At 40.3% G+C, this 19,168-nt stretch overlaps 1 protein-coding gene across 1 annotated transcript; it reads right to left on the bottom strand.

The window, feature by feature from the left end:
• Nucleotides 1–2,319: 2,319 nt before the first annotated feature.
• Nucleotides 2,320–19,168, bottom strand: Tdrd3 (Tudor domain containing 3). Its single transcript, XM_065218299.1, has 5 exons — nucleotides 18,954–19,168; nucleotides 18,709–18,799; nucleotides 13,863–15,665; nucleotides 3,365–4,081; nucleotides 2,320–3,308 (listed from the first exon to the last, which is right to left on the bottom strand). The coding sequence occupies exons 1-5, from the start codon at nucleotides 18,980–18,982 to the stop codon at nucleotides 2,892–2,894; spliced, it is 3,057 nt and encodes a 1,018-aa protein (XP_065074371.1). The 5' UTR covers nucleotides 18,983–19,168; the 3' UTR covers nucleotides 2,320–2,891.

The raw sequence follows: 19,168 nt of genomic DNA, 5'->3' as shown, positions 1-19,168 counted from the left end.
TGGCTCAGGGACTAATATTTGTGGTATTGATTCAAATATATTATTCGGTTAATTCAAATAAAAATATTTTTTAATCAACAAACCGGTTGTAGAGTCAATAGTTTGTTTGTTGATTCCAAAAACCATTTTGTTGACTCAAAAATATTTTTTGTTGAAATAGTGATACAATATTTTTGAATCAATAACAAAATACATTAGGCCCTGAAACAAAAATCCATTTTTCTGCGTGTACTTCCCAGGATTCCTGAGCGGTGTTCGAGTTTTGCGAATGCGACTCGAAAGCGCCATTCTATCATACATCACGGTCGACAACGAAACAACGTTGGTAACGTACGACAAGCAACCAAAAACGTGCCGTCATTGTGGTCGAGCAGCACATCCCAAACAGAAATGTTTGGATGTAGCCACATCGAACAATAGCACCGCTCCAGCAGCTCCACCAACCGAGGGGGTATTCAGTCTCGCTGATTTCCCGTCGATGGATATCGAACAAAACCAGCCAACGACATCGGATCAATCATCTCCTGCTTTCACCGAGGCTTTCACCGGGTTCTCAGCAGAAGAACAATAGCGAAACACCGACAATCAAACCGAGGATCATCACACTTCAAACGTTGAAAGCAACGACGAATTCTCTTCGTCGATTTTCTCACTAGATTTAACGTTTCTCGGTGCGTTTGCTGTTTCTTTTGATAGCCAATACAACCTGTTACAACTCTGCAATGAACAAATTAAAAAAAAATTGTTTCGCTTGTGACATTGCAATCATTGCAGAGCCATATCGAGTCCCTCTCGATAATGGTAACTGGGTGGCGGATAGAGCAGAAATGGCGGCCATACAAGTCATGGGCAGGTATCCCATTCAACAAGTGGTGGAAAGCTCATACGAAGGTTTCGTGATCGCCAAAATCAATGGAATATATGTATGTAGTTGCTACGCACCCCCGAGATGGACAATTGAGCAGTTCCACCAGATGCTAGATGGGCTCATTGGACGGAGACCAGTCGTCATCGCAGGAGATTTCAATGCTTGGGCAGTGGATTGGAGGAGCAGATGTACCAACGCAAGAGGGTATAGCCTGCTGGAAGCTCTGGCAAAGTTGAACGTCAGTCTGACCAACTTAGGAACCATCAGCACCTTCCGCACGCAAAGATGGTAGGGAATCCATTATCGACGTCACTTTCTGCAGTACGTCGTTAATGGCAAATATGAACTGGAGAGTGTGCGAAGAGTACACCCATAGTGACCATCAGGCGATCCGGTACAGTATCGGCGAACGGACACCGGTGGAAATGCGGAGGACGAAAGTAAGCGAGCGGAAGTGGAAGACGAAGGCATTCAATAAGGATCTCTTCATCGAAGCTCTAAGGGTAGACAGCAGCGTCCCGGGCCTAAGCGCGAGTTGACCGAATCATTAGCAAGGGCATTTGACACAACTATGCCGAGAAAACTGGAGCCAACGAACAGGCGGTGTCCAGCTTACTGGTAGAACGAGGAAATTAGCACCCTCCGTGCTACTTGTATTCTAGCCAGAAGACGTGCTCAGAGAGCAAGAACAGAAGCAGACAGAGAGGAGTGCAGGGCGGTGTTCCGAGAGGCCAGGGCTGCACTGAAACGAAAGATAAAGCTGAGCAAGTCAAATAGTTTCAAGGAGCTGTGCCGCGACGCCGATGCCAACCCATGGGGCAATGCATACCGAGTCGCGATGGCGAAGATCAGAGGTCCATCGATGCCGGTTGAAATGTGTCCCAACAAGCTGAAGTCATCGTGGAGGGACTTTTCCCACAGCATGACCCAACGAACTGCCCACCTACACCATATGGCGAGGTAGATGAAGATAACATTGAACAAGTCTCCAACGAGGAACTCATAGCAGCAGCGAAAGGGTTGAAAGCGAATAAAGCTCCCGGCCCGGATGGAATTTCCAACGTGGCGTTGAAGGCGGCGATCCAGACGTTCCCGGACATGTTCAGGATGGTGCTGCAGAAATGTTTGGACGAGGGTCAGTTCCCTGATAGGTGGAAGGTATAAGCTTGTGCTGTTGCCGAAGCCCGGAAAACCGCCGGGGGATCCTGCATTGTATAGGCCATGTAGACATATAAAAAGCTTTCAACAGTTTGATGAAAAAGTTCAAATCTCCACTCTATATGTATTATGAAATTAGTTCAACATTATTATTTAACTAACAGAACTCTAAAGTTAAATGGATCTATTATGGGAAGAAAAGGGTTAATTAACACTATCTTAAACTTTTATCAATAACTACCTAATCATCGTCGTAGATGGTTCAATTTGAATGGAATAGCAGATGCAGAATATTCAATCAAAAGATTTATTCTCATATATATTAAATACAACGTAATTGGTAAATGTTTTTACGTTCACTATGGTCTAGTTTTTTTCTTCTGCGGTTTGCCTGCAAGTGCAGCAGAACCGTGACAGATGTGGTTTCCTTCTTTTCGAATTCTTACTAGCCCCGAAGGAAATCTATAACACAAACATATCATGCCAAAAATCACGTACACTTTTCTCCAATTATGTTCCGATATAAACCATTTTCCCTACTTTTCATCCAAAAATTTAACGATCTCATAGAAAGAAACAAGAAAATCAGTACGAAAATATTGTAATATATGAATTTGTCCTTTCATCTTTTTATTCATTTCCATGCCACAACTTCTTTGGACACAACAACGATTCGCAGTTAATGAAACAATTACACGAAAAGCGAATTACTAGACCTCTAGAGAGAATTTCTTCAATGATGTCGAACGTGATGGGTGATCTTTTGCACCTAAAGTGTACTGTGTTTCTCCCATGTGGACAACATTGGTAAACACGTCTAACGTGTTTGCGAATTCATTTGTTTGTCCATCACGGTAAAGAAGGATTATTTCCGTTGTGCTGGTGGAACGTACATTGGCCGTTGTTCTCGAAATTTAGAAGGCCTTTGCTGCTGTTGGTGTGACAGTGCGTGATGTTGATACTGACTGGGTTGTGGCTTATAACCGTGGGTATAGTGTTGTCCAAGTTGATTATCCATTCCCTGGCCGGGATAAGCACCGGTAGGTGGTGGGTGAGGCATCATAGAAGCACCCGGTGGCGGCATATGAGGGGTTGCCGATGGATGGAAGCCCATGGTCGTAGGAGGTGGTGGACCATGCAGCGGTGGATGACCAGGTGACGGTGCCGTAGCCTGAGTCAGTGGGATACAATCAGTTTTGAGAACCTCTTCGTAGTTACCATACTCAAGAAAACACACGACGAAGGTATTTTCAGAGATTGCAGTTATTTCAGCATTGTAGAACTGAAAGCAGCAAAAATCATTAAATATTTCACAAAAGGTACAACTGTGGAACTTACACCACCATCTTCCCAATATTTAGAAAGACATCGGTCGCCTACTTTCCAATTCGGCACGCCAGACGTCGCTGTTTGTTGCATAGTAGGATGAACTGGTACTGCGACTGATCTGGTAGGTGTCGCTGCCAAAACTTGTGGTACCACAGCTGCGGAAGGAGGGATTGCAACGCCAGGCGGTCCTCCTGGCTGTTGCGTTGCCAGATGTGCAGATTGGATTGCATCAAATTGCTGGCTTTTGAGCACATTTAACGCAAATTCGTTGGTTTGTTTATTTTGAAAACCCATGATCTGATAAGGATTGTAGTTGAATCCATTCGGCAGTTGAATAAAGTTCTTTGGTACCAATGGGGTTGTAGGTGTTGTTGGCGGTGGAGGTGTGGGACCCGTCAAACCACTACCCATGGAACCTTGATGTGGCTTTGGAGCGTTCATTATCTGGGGATTAGTAGTGGTGAATGGTTTGTTGCTCACTTGCAGGTTAGCAGTGGCCTCCGTTAGTTGCGCCATTTTGCCATTGTTTCCTGTAGGCGTCGTACTGGGTTGCTTGGCTGCGGACACGAAAGGTGGTTGAGCTGCAAGCGTGGATGGAGCAACGGTACCCGGTGGTTGTTGACCTTTTGGTGGTTGTTTTCTCCCTTGCGCTGGAGTTGGGTTCGTCTGAGGAGCAGCAAACTTTTGTGGTTCCTCCTTATTACCGTATCTACTTCCTTTTTGTGGCTGTAAGGAAACGGTAAAATATAGATTGTATGACATTTCCCGGAAAGCCATCCTACAGAATGCTGTTGTCAGAAAAGAAACAAAATCTCCAGAATGAACTATTTCCCAGCAAAAAATTCCCCGACTGTACCATTCCTTAGACATTTTGAATATATACCGTGTGATAGTGGCGCCGGTGGTTTAGTGGTAAGCGTGATTATCTCTCACCCCAGCAGGCCTGGGTTAAATCCCAGTCGGCGCCGCCGGTATGTTCTGAGGCATAACATCTCTAATCACACCTTAAGAGATGAACTAGCCTATGGCTAAAAATCTCTTAAATAAAGATTTAAAAAAAAAATCTGATCACGCCTTCCTTCGGAAGGGAAGTAAAGCCGTTGGTCCCCGGTTCATGAGTTTGATGGGTCGATAGATCGGGTCCAGGTGTGGGAGCTGCCTACCTGGCGTCGGTAGCATTGGTACTCAGCACGTAAAACAACATCGACGGAAAACAAACCAAGGAAAAAAACAATATATACCGTGTGGTGCCCGTTCACCGCTCACTATAGAGCAAAATCAAGTCAGTTAAACAACTTTTCATAAATGTATTGAGCATATTTTTACATTTAATCTAGCTCGGTAAAATCTCCAACAGCCGATTACCTCGGCATTTACTTTTGCTGGTATATCTGCAAAATATCTGTTTTTTAGCTGATATTTCAGCAATATGATATTTGTTAGCTGAGTCTCGGCAATTGTTTCTCAGTTTCTCAGCAAAATAAATTGCAGAACTACTCGGCTGTTGGAATCTTGAAGGTCATTACCATAAGATTGTGTATAAAATGTAAAACATCCAGAACAATGCTGTTAAAATTGATTTCGAGACATATTAGTGCATGTAGCCAGGGGTCCCGTTCACCGCTCATGTCGTAGTGCAAATATTTAGTTTTTGAATTAGCCTGGCATTTTCTGGCCATTTAACGCATTATATGGTTTGTAAGTTATTGAGGTATTAGATATTTAATAAACACTCGCCTTTGTTATGAAATATTGATAGTACCTAATACCTAGTTCTGGAGTGAGCGGTGAAGGGAACCCTTGATCGTTGTTGGGTCGCCATTCACCGCTCATATGGATGTAAACAAAAGTTTTTTTGTTCGATAATTAACAGTGAAATAAATGTGCCGATGGTTAATTATAATCAGCTGACTTCACAATCGGAATCCAGTAGCACATATATATAGGATAACGGATAACGGGAGGGAAGGTTATAGGGTAACTTGATGCGAGACTATAGGGTAACGGGATATGTTCCCGGTATATGCTGTTTTTAAATTGATGCTGATTTACGTCATTATAAAATTATGTTGCATGGAATTTTTTAGGATTAATTCCGTGCATTATAGGGCGCACCACTATTTTGGTAATTGGGACCAATTTACGTCATAGACGTCAAAGCAATGAATACAAACAGCTTACATTTGCAGATTTTTTTTATTAGCTAAATGCGCAGAGAACAGACATCCAAGTCAAATTCTAAAGTGTGTAAGAAATTTAACTGCTATTTTGAATAGACATTTGAAACTATCGTGGTGGCGTTAGTGTTGCTGCCCATCGACGTCGATGACCGGCAGACGTCATCTTAACATTGTTTGTTTAAAACCGATCAAAACATGGGCCACAAGTGCGAGTTTTATTGGTGCGCAAATTAACAAGGTGTTACCAAGCGAAAATCACAATTTTCCTAAGGATGCTGAATTGCCCGAACTACAGGAAATTTTTTTCTCACGTGTAGTCCAAGCGCTTGCAACGAAAAATGTATGTTCCGACCGAGGGGGACGACTATATCTACGATGCAGGAAAAAATGTGTTTTGCTGTGGCTAGCTGCACGCACGCTGAGTAGATATAAAGAAGATTGATGACAATTCTGAAGATTTCCTGCACAAATATGATGCGCGATGCAAGTAGATGCGAGAAATGAAAGAAGATTTTTCGAAGATTTATTAGCTAGTGTGAGATTTGTTGAGCATCTAGAATTGAGATTTAGATGTGTCGCCCCCCTCGGTTCCGACCACTTCCCACCGGAGGCTTTTTGAATTCCTGGAAGAACGGATGCAGAGTTCAAATCTTATCACATTTTTCTGAATTTAAATGAGGGCTAATTGGAGTTCACACCCTCACTGAATCATTTGAAGATACGCCGCCAGTGAATCAAGAAAAGTCAGTTTTGCTCCTGACTACTATGCCCAGTTAAAATTGGAACGAAAAACGGTTGAAGATCTACAGGAAACTGTAAAAGGGCTAAGTTTATTCGAAAATAATGGATCTGCAGAAACAGGATTGATTTCCGTTGTTTTTTCTTGTTTGTTTTGAACAGATTTGACAGTTCATTTGGATACACGGTCAATAAGATCAACCAACATTTTAGTTCAGTTTATTCATTAATCCTAAAAAGTGATAACTCAAGTCGCAACATTCCGTATGGCGGTGCTAGCAACAATCAATACGAAACTAACGATTTTAAATTGGCTCACCACTTTAGTAGCCTATTGGTCCCAAGCAAACGATTAACATACCCTATTCTAGTTGAAATTCTATTACTACACTATGTTTGTTTTGATTCGCTATGAAAGTTTGACAGATAACATCAGGGGTGTGTGGATTCATGCAGAACATGCAGGGGTGAGTGAAATTGCTTGGGACTGCTTGGGACCGTGGTTCTGGTACTGAGTGAGCCAAAAATAATAATGATTTTCTTCGGGACCCAGTGGTCTTAGAGTTACCTCTATGGTGCTAGTGTTTCTAACGTATTTTAATTTGAATTCTTACACATAATTTTTCGAAAAAACAAAATTAAGCTTTAAGCACAGACATCCATGTACTATGTGCTAAATTTGTAACGAAATTTAATGACGTGAGCAAAATAATTACATGAAGCCGTTAAAGTAATCAATCATCTACGTCCTGAACTTCTTGGATAACAACCCGCATACACAATAACCATAAGAAGCGCCTAACCACCTATTCGAGATATCATCCCAACTTCATGTTATATGGTCGTACCATATATGATGTCGTTAATGTATGGTATCCGTTTATTAGGGAATATAGTGGCACAGAATGCACGAAATTACACTTTTTGTTACCAGGTTAATCTTTGTCATTGACGAAAAATTGAATGAGATTTGGACGAAGGTTGTTTTGTGGATCTATGTGAAAAACATTTTGTTCAATGACAATGACAAATCTCAGCACTGGGCTGCCCGAAAAAAAAATAATTATAATAAAACAACGAAATTACAATGATTTTTACTGCTGAATTTCGAGTACATTAAAATTTATTGTTAAATTATTGTGCGGGAGAAAACATAAATTTCGATTTTTAACGATACAATGTTCAAACAATGAAAATTAGTGTGATGAGATCAAATTTGTTCGAGAAAAATCACTGTTTTTTATTGTTAATATGCTTAACAACCCCCCTTTTTTACTGTAAATTTCTCAAATACCATGATTTTCATTGTTTATTTTTATTATTATTAATGTATTTGATAAGGCTCAACCGAATTAACTTTACAGAGCCGAGGATTCTTGTTCACTATACAATACATCTTAAAACTATAGTCAAAAGGTACAACACAATAAACATTATATCTTCCGCTGTCCAATAAGCCTCCTTTACCAGAACGGGAGCCGCTTCCAGTGGTTTACTTGTATGGCAAATTCGCCAACGAGGGTCAGAGCACTTCCATTGTAGCAATGGACGCAAAACGTGGTCAGCACTCACATATTCATCACGAAACGGTTGCTTTGCAAAGTCGACGACGCATCGACTGAAAGAACTGCTGATGAAGAACAATGAGGAGGACCACACAATGGTTGCTGCCGAGTAAACAGACGATCGCGTGACACACATTGAGGGTGGTCTGCTTCTGTCGACAGCCGAGTGAACACTCATTTTCATTGTTGTGAACCATGAATTTCGTTGTGATTTTATGGTAATGGACAAAAATGTCCAATGTTTTGACAATAAATATCATGGTTACAATGACAATGAAAATCATTGTATTTTTATTGGACTTTTTTTTACGGGTGTACTTCCACGGAATACGAAACAACAGTTCCTGATTAAAAGAAGGAAGAACAATAATTTAATGGGTAACTATCCCTTCTTATGAACATGAGCTGTTCTTTCATTATTTTTTTGAAGAACAGATGATTATAAAACCAAAATTGCCCTCCATTACTCGTATTCATCGAACGTGTGCTCTTTCTGCTCTGCTTAACTTGGTTAAATATTGCAGCGAAAATGATTGTAGTTCTTAAAAACACACTTGTTGTTGACTTTAGTGTCCTTCCAGTTCGTTCCAATGCGGGAAAAGTGCAAAAAATATTCGAGAACAATATTAACCTTCAATATTCGGACGTTAGATGCATTCAGTTTCATAACGTCCGATTGTGTTTTTATTGAGATGATAGACAATGAAGTTGCCTTGCGCTATGAAAAGGCGCACAACCCAAGAGCTAAAAGCGGTGCGATGCTAGTTTTCATTGCTATGACGACGACTGAATTAAGGCACAGAGAACAGGCATCCAAGTCAAATGCCTAAAATGTGTAAAAAAATTACTGCTATTATGAATAGATGTTTGAAACGAATTCCTGGAAGAACGGATGCAGGGCAAGCAGTGTTCAAATCTTACCACATTGACTACACAACTCGATTGATTTCCGTTGTTTTGTTTTGTGTTTGTTTTGAACTTATTTGACAGTTCATTTGAATACACGGTCAATAAGGTTAACCCAAATTTTATTTTAGTTTACTCATTAATCGCACAAAGTGATAACTCGAGTCGTAACATTCCGTACGCCGGCGTTAGTGTTTCTAACGACGTCACACAACATGATAAGCATCGGCGTTATGTACCTTCCTCCTGACCGTAAATCTAATTTGAGCTGCGTTGAGAACCATATCAGTTCCATTGGTGCTGTATTGTCCCGATTACATCACAACGATCTAGCTCTGCTATTTGGCGACTATAACCAGTCTGGGCTTGTTTGGAATATTTACGCGAATGATCATCCAACCATAGACATTCTTCGGTCGTACATGCCTGCTTCCTGCTGTGCTCTTTTGGATGGTTTTGGCCTGCATGGTTTAATGCAAATTAATTCTGTACCAAACAGAAACTCTCGGCTGCTTGATCTTGTGTTGGTGAACGAAGCCCGAGACGGCTAATACATAGGTGTAACAGTCGGAAGAAGTGTTAGTTTGTTTACTTAAATGAACCATGCCCATTTTGTTATGGCATGTTTGCTATACGAAATGCGCCTCGTGTTTTTTAGCGAATTTCACATCAAAGATTGATTAATTGAGTAGGAAATCAGTTTGGCACGGCATTTGTGACCAGCATACACCTTCCGGTAGTATGAAACAGGTCAAAAACTGTTCAAATCCGCAGATAAAATTTTTGTTTTGAATTTCTGTATAGCAAAATAGTGAACTTTTCGTGAACATTAACGGCAAAGAACTCACCAACACTGGGAGACTGTGAGTTCCTGCCCACCTGTTCATTTTCCATCGTGAACGAAGCCGCTGCACTAGAGTGCAGTGTCGCTGAGGCATCCGAGCCTTTGATACATCTAGACGCCGATCATCCAGCGTTGGAAGCATTCATCAATCGATCAGTTCCTGTTCTCTATGAAAACATCGTTGATGTACAAAGCCTGGACTTTTGCAGAACTGACTACGTCGCATTGAATCACTCACTGGCCCAGGTTGATTGGCAGTCGCTTGACTTGTGTTCGTCCATTGATGAAGCCGTTAACTATTTCGACGAAGTTGTTAGCCGATTAATAATGGATTGTGTGCCTCTGAGGAGACCTGCCCCAAAACCTGCATGGTCCAATGCTCGACTACAACACTTGAAGCGTGTGAGATCGAAGGCTCTTCGAAAATACAGCCAGTCCCGTAATCCATTCACCAAGCGATTATTTTCGTTAGCAAGTAATTGCTACCGAATGTACAACCGTTTTCTATACAAGAAGTACTCAAGACGTATGCAGTCCAATCTCCGGCGTAATCCTAAGCTATTCTGGACGTTTGTGAAGACAAAAAGGAAAGAGGATGGGCTACCGGTTGAGATTCATCTAAGCGATAAAAGAGCCACACTTCTTTAGAGAAATGCAACTTCCTGGCTGAGCATTTCAAGAGTGTTTTCAACGATTCAACGGCATCGTTAAGCCAAGTTGCTGAAGGGATCAGAGGACGCGTTCAGCTTTGATATTTTCATGGTCACATTGGACCTCGTCGACTCTGCCATCCAGAAGCTGAAATTCTCGAACGCTGTTGGGCCTGACGGCATTCCATCGTCCATACTCAAAAGATGCTCAACAGAGCTTTCCTCTCCGCTTTCAAAGCTGTTCAATATTTCGTTACAACAAGGTGTATTTCCATCTCGTTGGAAATCTTCGTTCATGTTTCCGATTTTCAAGAAAGGAGACAAACAAAATGTGGGGAATTACCGAGGAATTACTTCACTTTGTGCCTGCTCACTTTCGAGATAATCATCAACGACGCTTTATTTGCCAGCTGTAGAAACTACATTTCTCCTGACCAACATGGTTTCCACCCCAAACGTTCGGTCTCAACAAACCTCGCTCCTTTCCTTTCCCTATGCCTACGGAATATGGAGGCAGGGGCACAGGTGGACGTCGTATACACGGATCTCAAGGCTGCTTTCGACCGGGTTGATCATGCCATTCTAATTGCCAAACTCGAGACGCTTAGTGTTTCTCATGGACTCACTCGTTGGTTTGAATCGTATCTTACCAATCGATAGCTTTGTGTGAAAATCGGGTCTGATCAATCGGAATATTTTTCAAACAACTCAGGCGTTCCTCAAGGCAGCAATTTGGGACCGCTGCTATTCTCCATATTCATTAACGAAATCGGTTTGATACTTCCAACTGGCTGCCGGTCATTCTATGCAGACGATGTCAAGATGTACGTGGTTGTGCGATGCTTTACTGACGGTTGCGGTTGCAGCACCTGATCGATAGTTTCGAAGAGTGGTGCTCTAGGAATTTTCTCACGTTGAGTGTTCAAAAATGCAACATCATCACTTTCCTTCGCAAGCTAAAACCTATTCCATTCAATTATACGATCGATAACCAACCTCTGCAGCGTGTGGACAACGTTCGTGATCTAGGAATTACACTTGATTCTACTTTGACATTTAAGCTACATTACACGGATATCATAGCCAAAGCTAACAGGCAACTCGGATTCATCTTTAAGCTCTGATGAGTTTCGAGATGCTACCTGCATGACAGCTCTATATTGTTCTCTAGTGCGATCGATCTTGGAATTTGGTGTAGTATACTATGGTATGGTGTCCGTATGAAACAGTTTGGATAGCGAGGATCGAGTCTGTTCAGAGGAAATTCGTTCGTTACGCTCTTCGCCACCTTCCTTGGTACGATCCTACGAACCTTCCACCCTACGAAGATCGTTGCCAACTACTGGGTATTGAAACTCTTGAACGTAGGCGGAAGATTAACCAGGCAGTTTTTGCAGCAAAAGTGCTGATAAGCGAAATCGACTCTCCCGGGATTTTGGCTGAATTCGAAATCTATGCACCTGCACGAGTTCTACGATCGAGAAGTTTCCTGCATCTCGGACCCCGTGCAGCTAATTACGGATTACATGATCCAATACGGTTCATGTCTGCCAGTTTCAATGAATTCTATGTTTTTTTTTTCGATTTCAACTGCACAGTGGAAACATTTCGTCACCGGATTCAACGTAGTCTGCTGGATAGGTGACGATACGGTTCGACAAATGCAACTGCTTTCAATCAGCAAATTGTTGCATGACGGATAACTCCATGCCATAGGACGAGGTTATTTTATTTTTTTTATGATGAAGACCATAGTATTATTATTATTATTCGGTGTTTATTTTTTATAATTGATGTGTTTTTCTGTCCTTTTTATATTGTTCCTTGTATTTTGAAAAGATATGGGGTTTTTACGCCTATTTGCGCAAATATTTGCCAAATAGGCTTTTCCCCATCAATCTTCATTTAGACAACAAAAGTCCGATGAAGAGAATAATAAACAAATAAATAAATAACGTATTTTAATTTGAAGTCTTACACATCATTTTTCGAAAAATTAGTTTAAGCTTCGATGTCTGTTCTCTGTGATTAAAGAGCTTAGAAGCAGAGGGGTGAAAGTCAATTCTCTTCATCGATTTCCTCTTTTGATGACCATGGCTTCACTAACCTATTTCGCACTATTTCTGCTATGCTCTTCTGTCATCCAGAACAACAAACGTTCAATGAATGTGCATCCTTGTTTCCAAGTTTGGTTACAATATTACAACTCTGGAAAGCACATCGACATGTTTCGTCTAGAAACGATTTTCTCACGCCAGTGACAAGGCCTATACCATCAGCAGCGTTTGACAGTAGGCAGCATGTCCCGGGCTCAAATCGTTTATTTTGCTGTTTTGGGCCCGCTGTCACACGCTGGATTCTCTTATGACTGTGTTGGGGAAGCAGCATATGCATGTACGTAATTGGGGATTTTGGTAACTATCGACCCTTTTAGACAATGCTTGACATTTACCATTTTTCAATAGTTTCTTGTTGAAAATCAACAGTCGGAAGCATTGCGTAGTAATATTTCTGATCGTTTGGTGATAAAGTTATTGAAATTGGTCCAGGGGCAGCTGAGTTATAAACGTTCAAAATCTTTCATAATTTCGTTACATGTTCCATTTTCGGTTTTCACAAAGTGTACCCCCATATAAAAATCACAGACGTAGTCCTACGTCAAAAAGAAAGTTCGTGCTGATCAGTGCACCCAGAAGACTGGTCAGCAAACAGATCGTTTAGATGAAAATAATGCAACTTATCAAATAGGGGATAATACGTTTTATTTGAAAAATAAAAGCGTGAAGGGATCTAATTGTAAATAATTGGTCATCGGTCCAAGCAATGCCTAATAGGCGAGGGACCCTAACGCTGGGTTTAGACAGGGCGCGAATTCAACGTGTAAACCAATAAATCAACTCACTTGAATTGAAAAAAAGTTGAACCAGGCTCAACTTTTCAAGCCAATTGAATTCAACTGACTTAATCAATTGACTTGCCCTGTCTAAACCCAGCTTTATAAATAAACGCAATAAAAAAAGAGATAATTATAAAAAGCAGTAACGTTCGATAAAGGCCATGCGAAGCATGTTTGCACGTATTTACCAAATGGCCTGTATGTCAAAATACATTATGTCAAATGGGGTACTCCCGACCTGCCCAATCTTTCTGAACTTGCTTTTTTTAAATGGCTGTTTTTTTCGGTTAGATGAACATGTTGCAAACTGCATTTTAATCATTCTAGCCTAAAATGCATCCTGATGAATGCTGGCGTATAGAGCGTAAGAAAATTGGGCTAGAATGGTATAATTGCTAAGATTCTTAGCGAACCGGATGCTGGGTGCCTCGTGGTGATTCTGAGATTAACATTGTGCAATGTTTGTCGAAAAATGTCCCATCTTTAAGCAATGGACAGTTCTTGAATTCCGAACTGAAAGCCTTTATTCTTTTCTAAGGAAGTGTTCATTCTGGGGAATCGTTTTCTGGGAAATGGTATATTGTGTGGAACGGTCTTCGGGGAATATTATACAATGCATTATACCGAAACACATTGAGTTTTGCATAGATTGTGTTTAGGAAGATGCCACTGAATTATTATCAATCGGCCTATACGTCACTGTATCTACCTATTTTATATTTGCTTACCTTTACGTTGGGACCATTGTCCGTGCTGTTGCTACCAGCTGCATGTTGACTTGGTTGCCCGTAGTGATTGCTCACTTGGGAGATAGGCTGGATACTAGCATTACTATTGCTAACGTTGTATCCCTGTACCTGTTTGCCACCAGAATGGTACGATGACTGTGGCTGAGACTGCTGTTGTTGTTGTTGGTGGTGGTAGTGGTTAGATGGTCCATTTGGATATTTCCTGGAATCGCCTTGGCCAGCGTACCCTTGAGATACTCTGTTCTCAGAATGACCGTAGTTATAATTGGCATTGGTTGATTGAGCTTTCCCACTACTGTTCGTGTTTGGGTCGTATTTCTGGCCACGCCCGCCAGTACTGAGATTGTTGTTGTTGTAATTATCACTTCGATACTGCGGCTGTTGCGTTTGATGCGAGTGAGGATTGTAGGAGGAATGAGATTGGTTGAATTTCGAGTCCTGTCTACCTCGCGGAGGTGCCTCATTGGCATGATTACCGTTGGTGTCATTTGGTGGCCCTCGATACCGGCTGTTATTGTAGTCGTGCGATTTGTAACCAGCAGATGCACTAGAGTTCTGCTGATATGATTGTTGCTGTGGTGGCTGTTGATTGTAATTACGGTTACCGGAGCCTATGCTGGAATTTCTGTTCGCAAAACTACTTGAGATGTTGTTTTCGAATCGCTGATTATAGCCTTTATTCGAACTGTTGTATTGTGACGATGAATTCGACTGACTCGATAGTTGCTGACCAGATGCGGGATTTGTTTGTCGAATACTCCCGTAAGAATTGTAGGAAGATTGTTTATTTGAGTAGTTCTCTGTCACAGCTCTATTCTCTTTTCCAGTGATTGGTGTAGACTCCTTGCTAGTACTCTTTTTGTTTGAAGTGTCGCTTTCTGGAAGAATATCCTCCAAGTAATCAAACAGCGATACTTTAGCGGAAGGCTTGGATGTTAGTTCTAATTCAGACTCACGCTTTCCTCTTAGCTCACGTTTTCCAGGTTTTTGTGGTGGTTCAAATGAACCAGTGTTTATTTCATTTTGTGTCTGTTTTCTCTCTTCTATCCTTTGAAGATTGCTCAAAGCCCGATGTACATTGTTTCGAGTCAGTTTCAAAGCGTGAACTGCTTGATCTTCAGTGAAACCTTTGTCCATGATCTTCTGCACATTGGCGTCAACCATCTGCTTTGCTCCTCCTCCAAAAGTTTTTCTTGTGCCCAACTTGGTTGCTTCGGCAATGGCGTCATTTCGGAGAGCATTAAATTCAGCATTCTCCTTGGATTCGTCCTTTTCCTTGGTTTGTAAGCTCTTAAAGTTCTTATCATGTGGCAAATTCTGCTGAATTTTCTGCCCAAATGCAATCCATGGAGGCGGCCCTGAAGCACTGAACTGGAGTCTCCCACCTTTGGCATACTTTGCCATAGTTCGACCAAGTTGCCATTTTTCTACCAAAGCCGGTACTTTTCCGCCTAGTACGGAGACGCAATTGGCGTTCAGAATCAACAATCCCTGAGATATTTTGATCGGTCCATTCTTCAGGTATAATTTCGTTCCTGGTGGGGTATCCAAGCTGATTGAAGATACATGTTCTCCTTCCAGAGCTGAATACTGCGTTTGGCCATCGGTAAGAGTCAGCTTCAGTAAACGTGGTGCCGCCTTTGATTCTTCGTTAGCTTTCGGAGCGGAAATGTTACGAATCTTCAAAATTTGCACCACAATTTTGCCTTCGATCGTGTCAGCTTTGTTACCACGGGATGAAAGAGATCCAAAAGCACCACCTCCGATTTCCCTCAAGTCGGTCTGTAAGATAATGTAGAAGAAGGCTTCAGTTTATTTCGGATTATAAGAAGTCATGCTATATTTTCTAGAACATCCAATTTCGCTCCCAGGTTTAGTTTTTTTTTTTTACTTTCTCGGACTCATAGCCTACCAGAAGGCTTCAAAAGTGTGATCTTATTTCACAGTTTAATGAATATGTACAGCGTTGCTCGATAGCATTGCAGGCCGATTTGCTTACCAATTACCTATAAGTTTGTTCTGTTACGATTAATTGAGCTGAAATTTCAACTACAGTGCTACTAATAGTTTGATTTTGCGTGTTTTTAAGGAGCTGTCGGAAAGTGAGATTGAGATACTTGGAAACATTGCTCGGGATTTTGAAATTTGTCCAAGAAAATATATTTAGTTATTGTATGATCGTGCTTCGACAAACCTATATTAGTGCTCCGTGCAGCTTTTCTGCAACTAATATTTGGTTTAGAACCAAGATGGCAACCAATAGCAGATTCAAGATATTTTTAAAGTTCATGTTATTTTTCAAGAAATTCTAATCCCGGATCTTAAAAAAAGTATAACTCAACATATTTTCAAATCTTAAATTTCTTAGTATCTTGAAAATTTCTCGTTATCTAAAATTTCAGTCCGATCTTGAAAATGTAAAAAAAAAATATGGGTCTAAAATCTCTAAACATCGGTCTACGTAGTTTATGAACAGCCCCTTATTGCTTATCGCATATTAGCTTATTGCGTGCTCTCAACTTAGTGTTCTAGATGAACTTCAACAGTTATTAATAGAGAGCTTTTGATGCCTGTACAATTTTGGCATTAGTATAATTGTGTGGCAAGTACAATCATACCCTATGCACAGGAAAATCGAAAAATTTCCAATCCGAAAAATTCCTAGACCGGATTGTGAATTGATTCCAGCTACATCCAGCATGGTGTTGCTTTGTAGCTACGGCTTTACCGGCTGAGGTAAGAGAGGCCCCGGAACATTAGAACTATTCTTAGCATAAAGGTCGTTTTGAATTCTCATCAGAATTTACTTGGAATTCTTGTCAGAATGATTTTGCATTGTCTGAATGCACTTGTTAGAATGCGCTTGGATTACTCCTCAGGATTTGGTTGGAATTCATGTCAGAATTCCTTTGCAGTTCTTGTCGCAGTTTCTTTGGAATTATCATTGGAATGATCTTTTAATGCTCCCCACAGTTCCGTAAGAATTTTTTTATACTTTACTTGGAATTATCCCAAAATTCTTCTAGTCTTCTCCTTAAAATCGCCACAGAATTCTCGTCAGAAACCCTCCTTGTATTGAAGTAATGAAATTGGGTTGTTAGCGGAATGCTTTAATAAAACAGCAAAAAAAGGTTATCTTCCATTTAATTCCACTTAATTAATTTTGGTATCCATGACAGATACGTATTTCGACTACAATGTGCAGTCTTCATCAGTGTCATTCCCACTAAAGAACTTATCAAAATCTAACCCCCTTAAGTACTCATCCCCTAGGTATAAAAGTCAAGATCACAGGTATATAAATGAAACTACAATGTGTTGAATCGGAACCTACCTAACTAATTAAAACCAAAGATTTAAGTAAGCTAAAGGAGAAAAATCTATTCAACTCTCTAATAAGGAAAATCCCAAAGGCTTGGTAGCCATCATAATGAAGTAATGAAATTGGGTTGTTAGCGGAATGCTTTAATAAAACAGCAAAAAAAGGTTATCTTCCATTTAATTCCACTTAATTAATTTTGGTATCCATGACAGATACGTATTTCGACTACAATGTGCAGTCTTCATCAGTGTCATTCCCACTAAAGAACTTATCAAAATCTAACCCCCTTAAGTACTCATCCCCTAGGTATAAAAGTCAAGATCACAGGTATATAAATGAAACTACAATGTGTTGAATCGGAACCTACCTAACTAATTAAAACCAAAGATTTAAGTAAGCTAAAGGAGAAAAATCTATTCAACTCTCTAATAAGGAAAATCCCAAAGGCTTGGTAGCCATCATAATGAAGTAATGAAATTGGGTTGTTAGCGGAATGCTTTAATAAAACAGCAAAAAAAGGTTATCTTCCATTTAATTCCACTTAATTAATTTTGGTATCCATGACAGATACGTATTTCGACTACAATGTGCAGTCTTCATCAGTGTCATTCCCACTAAAGAACTTATCAAAATCTAACCCCCTTAAGTACTCATCCCCTAGGTATAAAAGTCAAGATCACAGGTATATAAATGAAACTACAATGTGTTGAATCGGAACCTACCTAACTAATTAAAACCATATTCCAACTCATAATCTTGATGAAATTTTAAAGTCGAATTAAAATTCATCTAGAGCACATGCCTTTTGAATTCTAGTTAGAATTTCCTTTTGGATTCCCTAAGAATTATTTTCAGAATTTCCTTCAGAATAACCTTTAAAAAGAAAACCTTTTAATTTCTTCTCAAAATTCCTTTCGAAAGCTCATCGGAATTCTCATGAAATTATTTTCAAAGCTACGTCTAAATTCAAGAGTCTTGACAATTTTATACGAATCAGAATTTTGATTTCTACGTAAAATTTGAGATCGAGGTAATTTTTCAAAATCCGGCAACTGGAATATTGAAAATTTATGTTTTAAAAATGCACATTGATTGGATCATCCCTGCGCTGTTTGGAGCACTATGGATAGTTTGAACCACATTACTAGTTATTGTATTTGCATTTCTGTACGTTTTGTACGTTGGCTGTGGCTATTCGTATCACAGCCCCATGTCCTGTGGAATTCTTATTAACATGCGAATAGGGACAGTAGTTGTGTTCCTTCTACTGCTCTGGTCAAATCATAGGAAGGTATAATTAATGTTATTGTTGTTTATAATCATTATTGTAACATGTCACGAGAGCAAGGGTCAATAACATTTATTTTGCCTAGTATATTGACTTTCACTAGGATTAAAAATGTTAATGTGACTGTATTCTTTTAATTTGCGTAGTAGCAATCGGGGTGAAATATTGTGTTGTCTGAAGTACTGTTTCAATAAAAACAAAAGACAAAAACTTACATCAAGTGCCAATTTGATAGCCTGTTTCACGTCGATATTCGAACCATTTGTTCCTTCTAGCAATCGCTCAAGTCCCGCCGGTAGAAGGTACCTATCAAAGAATATAGAAAAATTAAGTCTACATCAACTCTAAACAAAAAAAAAAAAACACTAAGAAATATGCCACTAAAGGAAATTGGACACATGCATTCAAGGCTACATGTACTGATTCCACTAAGCAGGAAAATCAATACTTTGTGTCTTACCAGCCCTGTTCCTGCAGTTGCTCGAGCATCGTTAGCTCGTCGCTAGCGGTAGTGCTTCACAAGGGCGACCGATAAAATGTATCCTTCCGTGCGTAGATTCCGGTTCTCAGGCAGCCGAAGTTTATTTTAAAACCTAATTTCCACAGTAAAATGCACCGCGGCCTTTCGACACCCAAATCAGGAAAATAGCTATCACTTTTCTTCCAAAATGACAG

This window comes from Ochlerotatus camptorhynchus, unplaced genomic scaffold, assembly GCF_037179485.1.
Source record: "Ochlerotatus camptorhynchus isolate MF236.1 unplaced genomic scaffold, CSIRO-AGI_Acam_v1.1 ptg000085l, whole genome shotgun sequence".
NCBI classification, from domain to species: Eukaryota; Metazoa; Arthropoda; class Insecta; order Diptera; family Culicidae; genus Ochlerotatus; species Ochlerotatus camptorhynchus.
The sequence above is the reverse complement of the archived record's forward strand: the minus strand, read 5'-3'. Positions and strand labels throughout refer to the sequence as shown.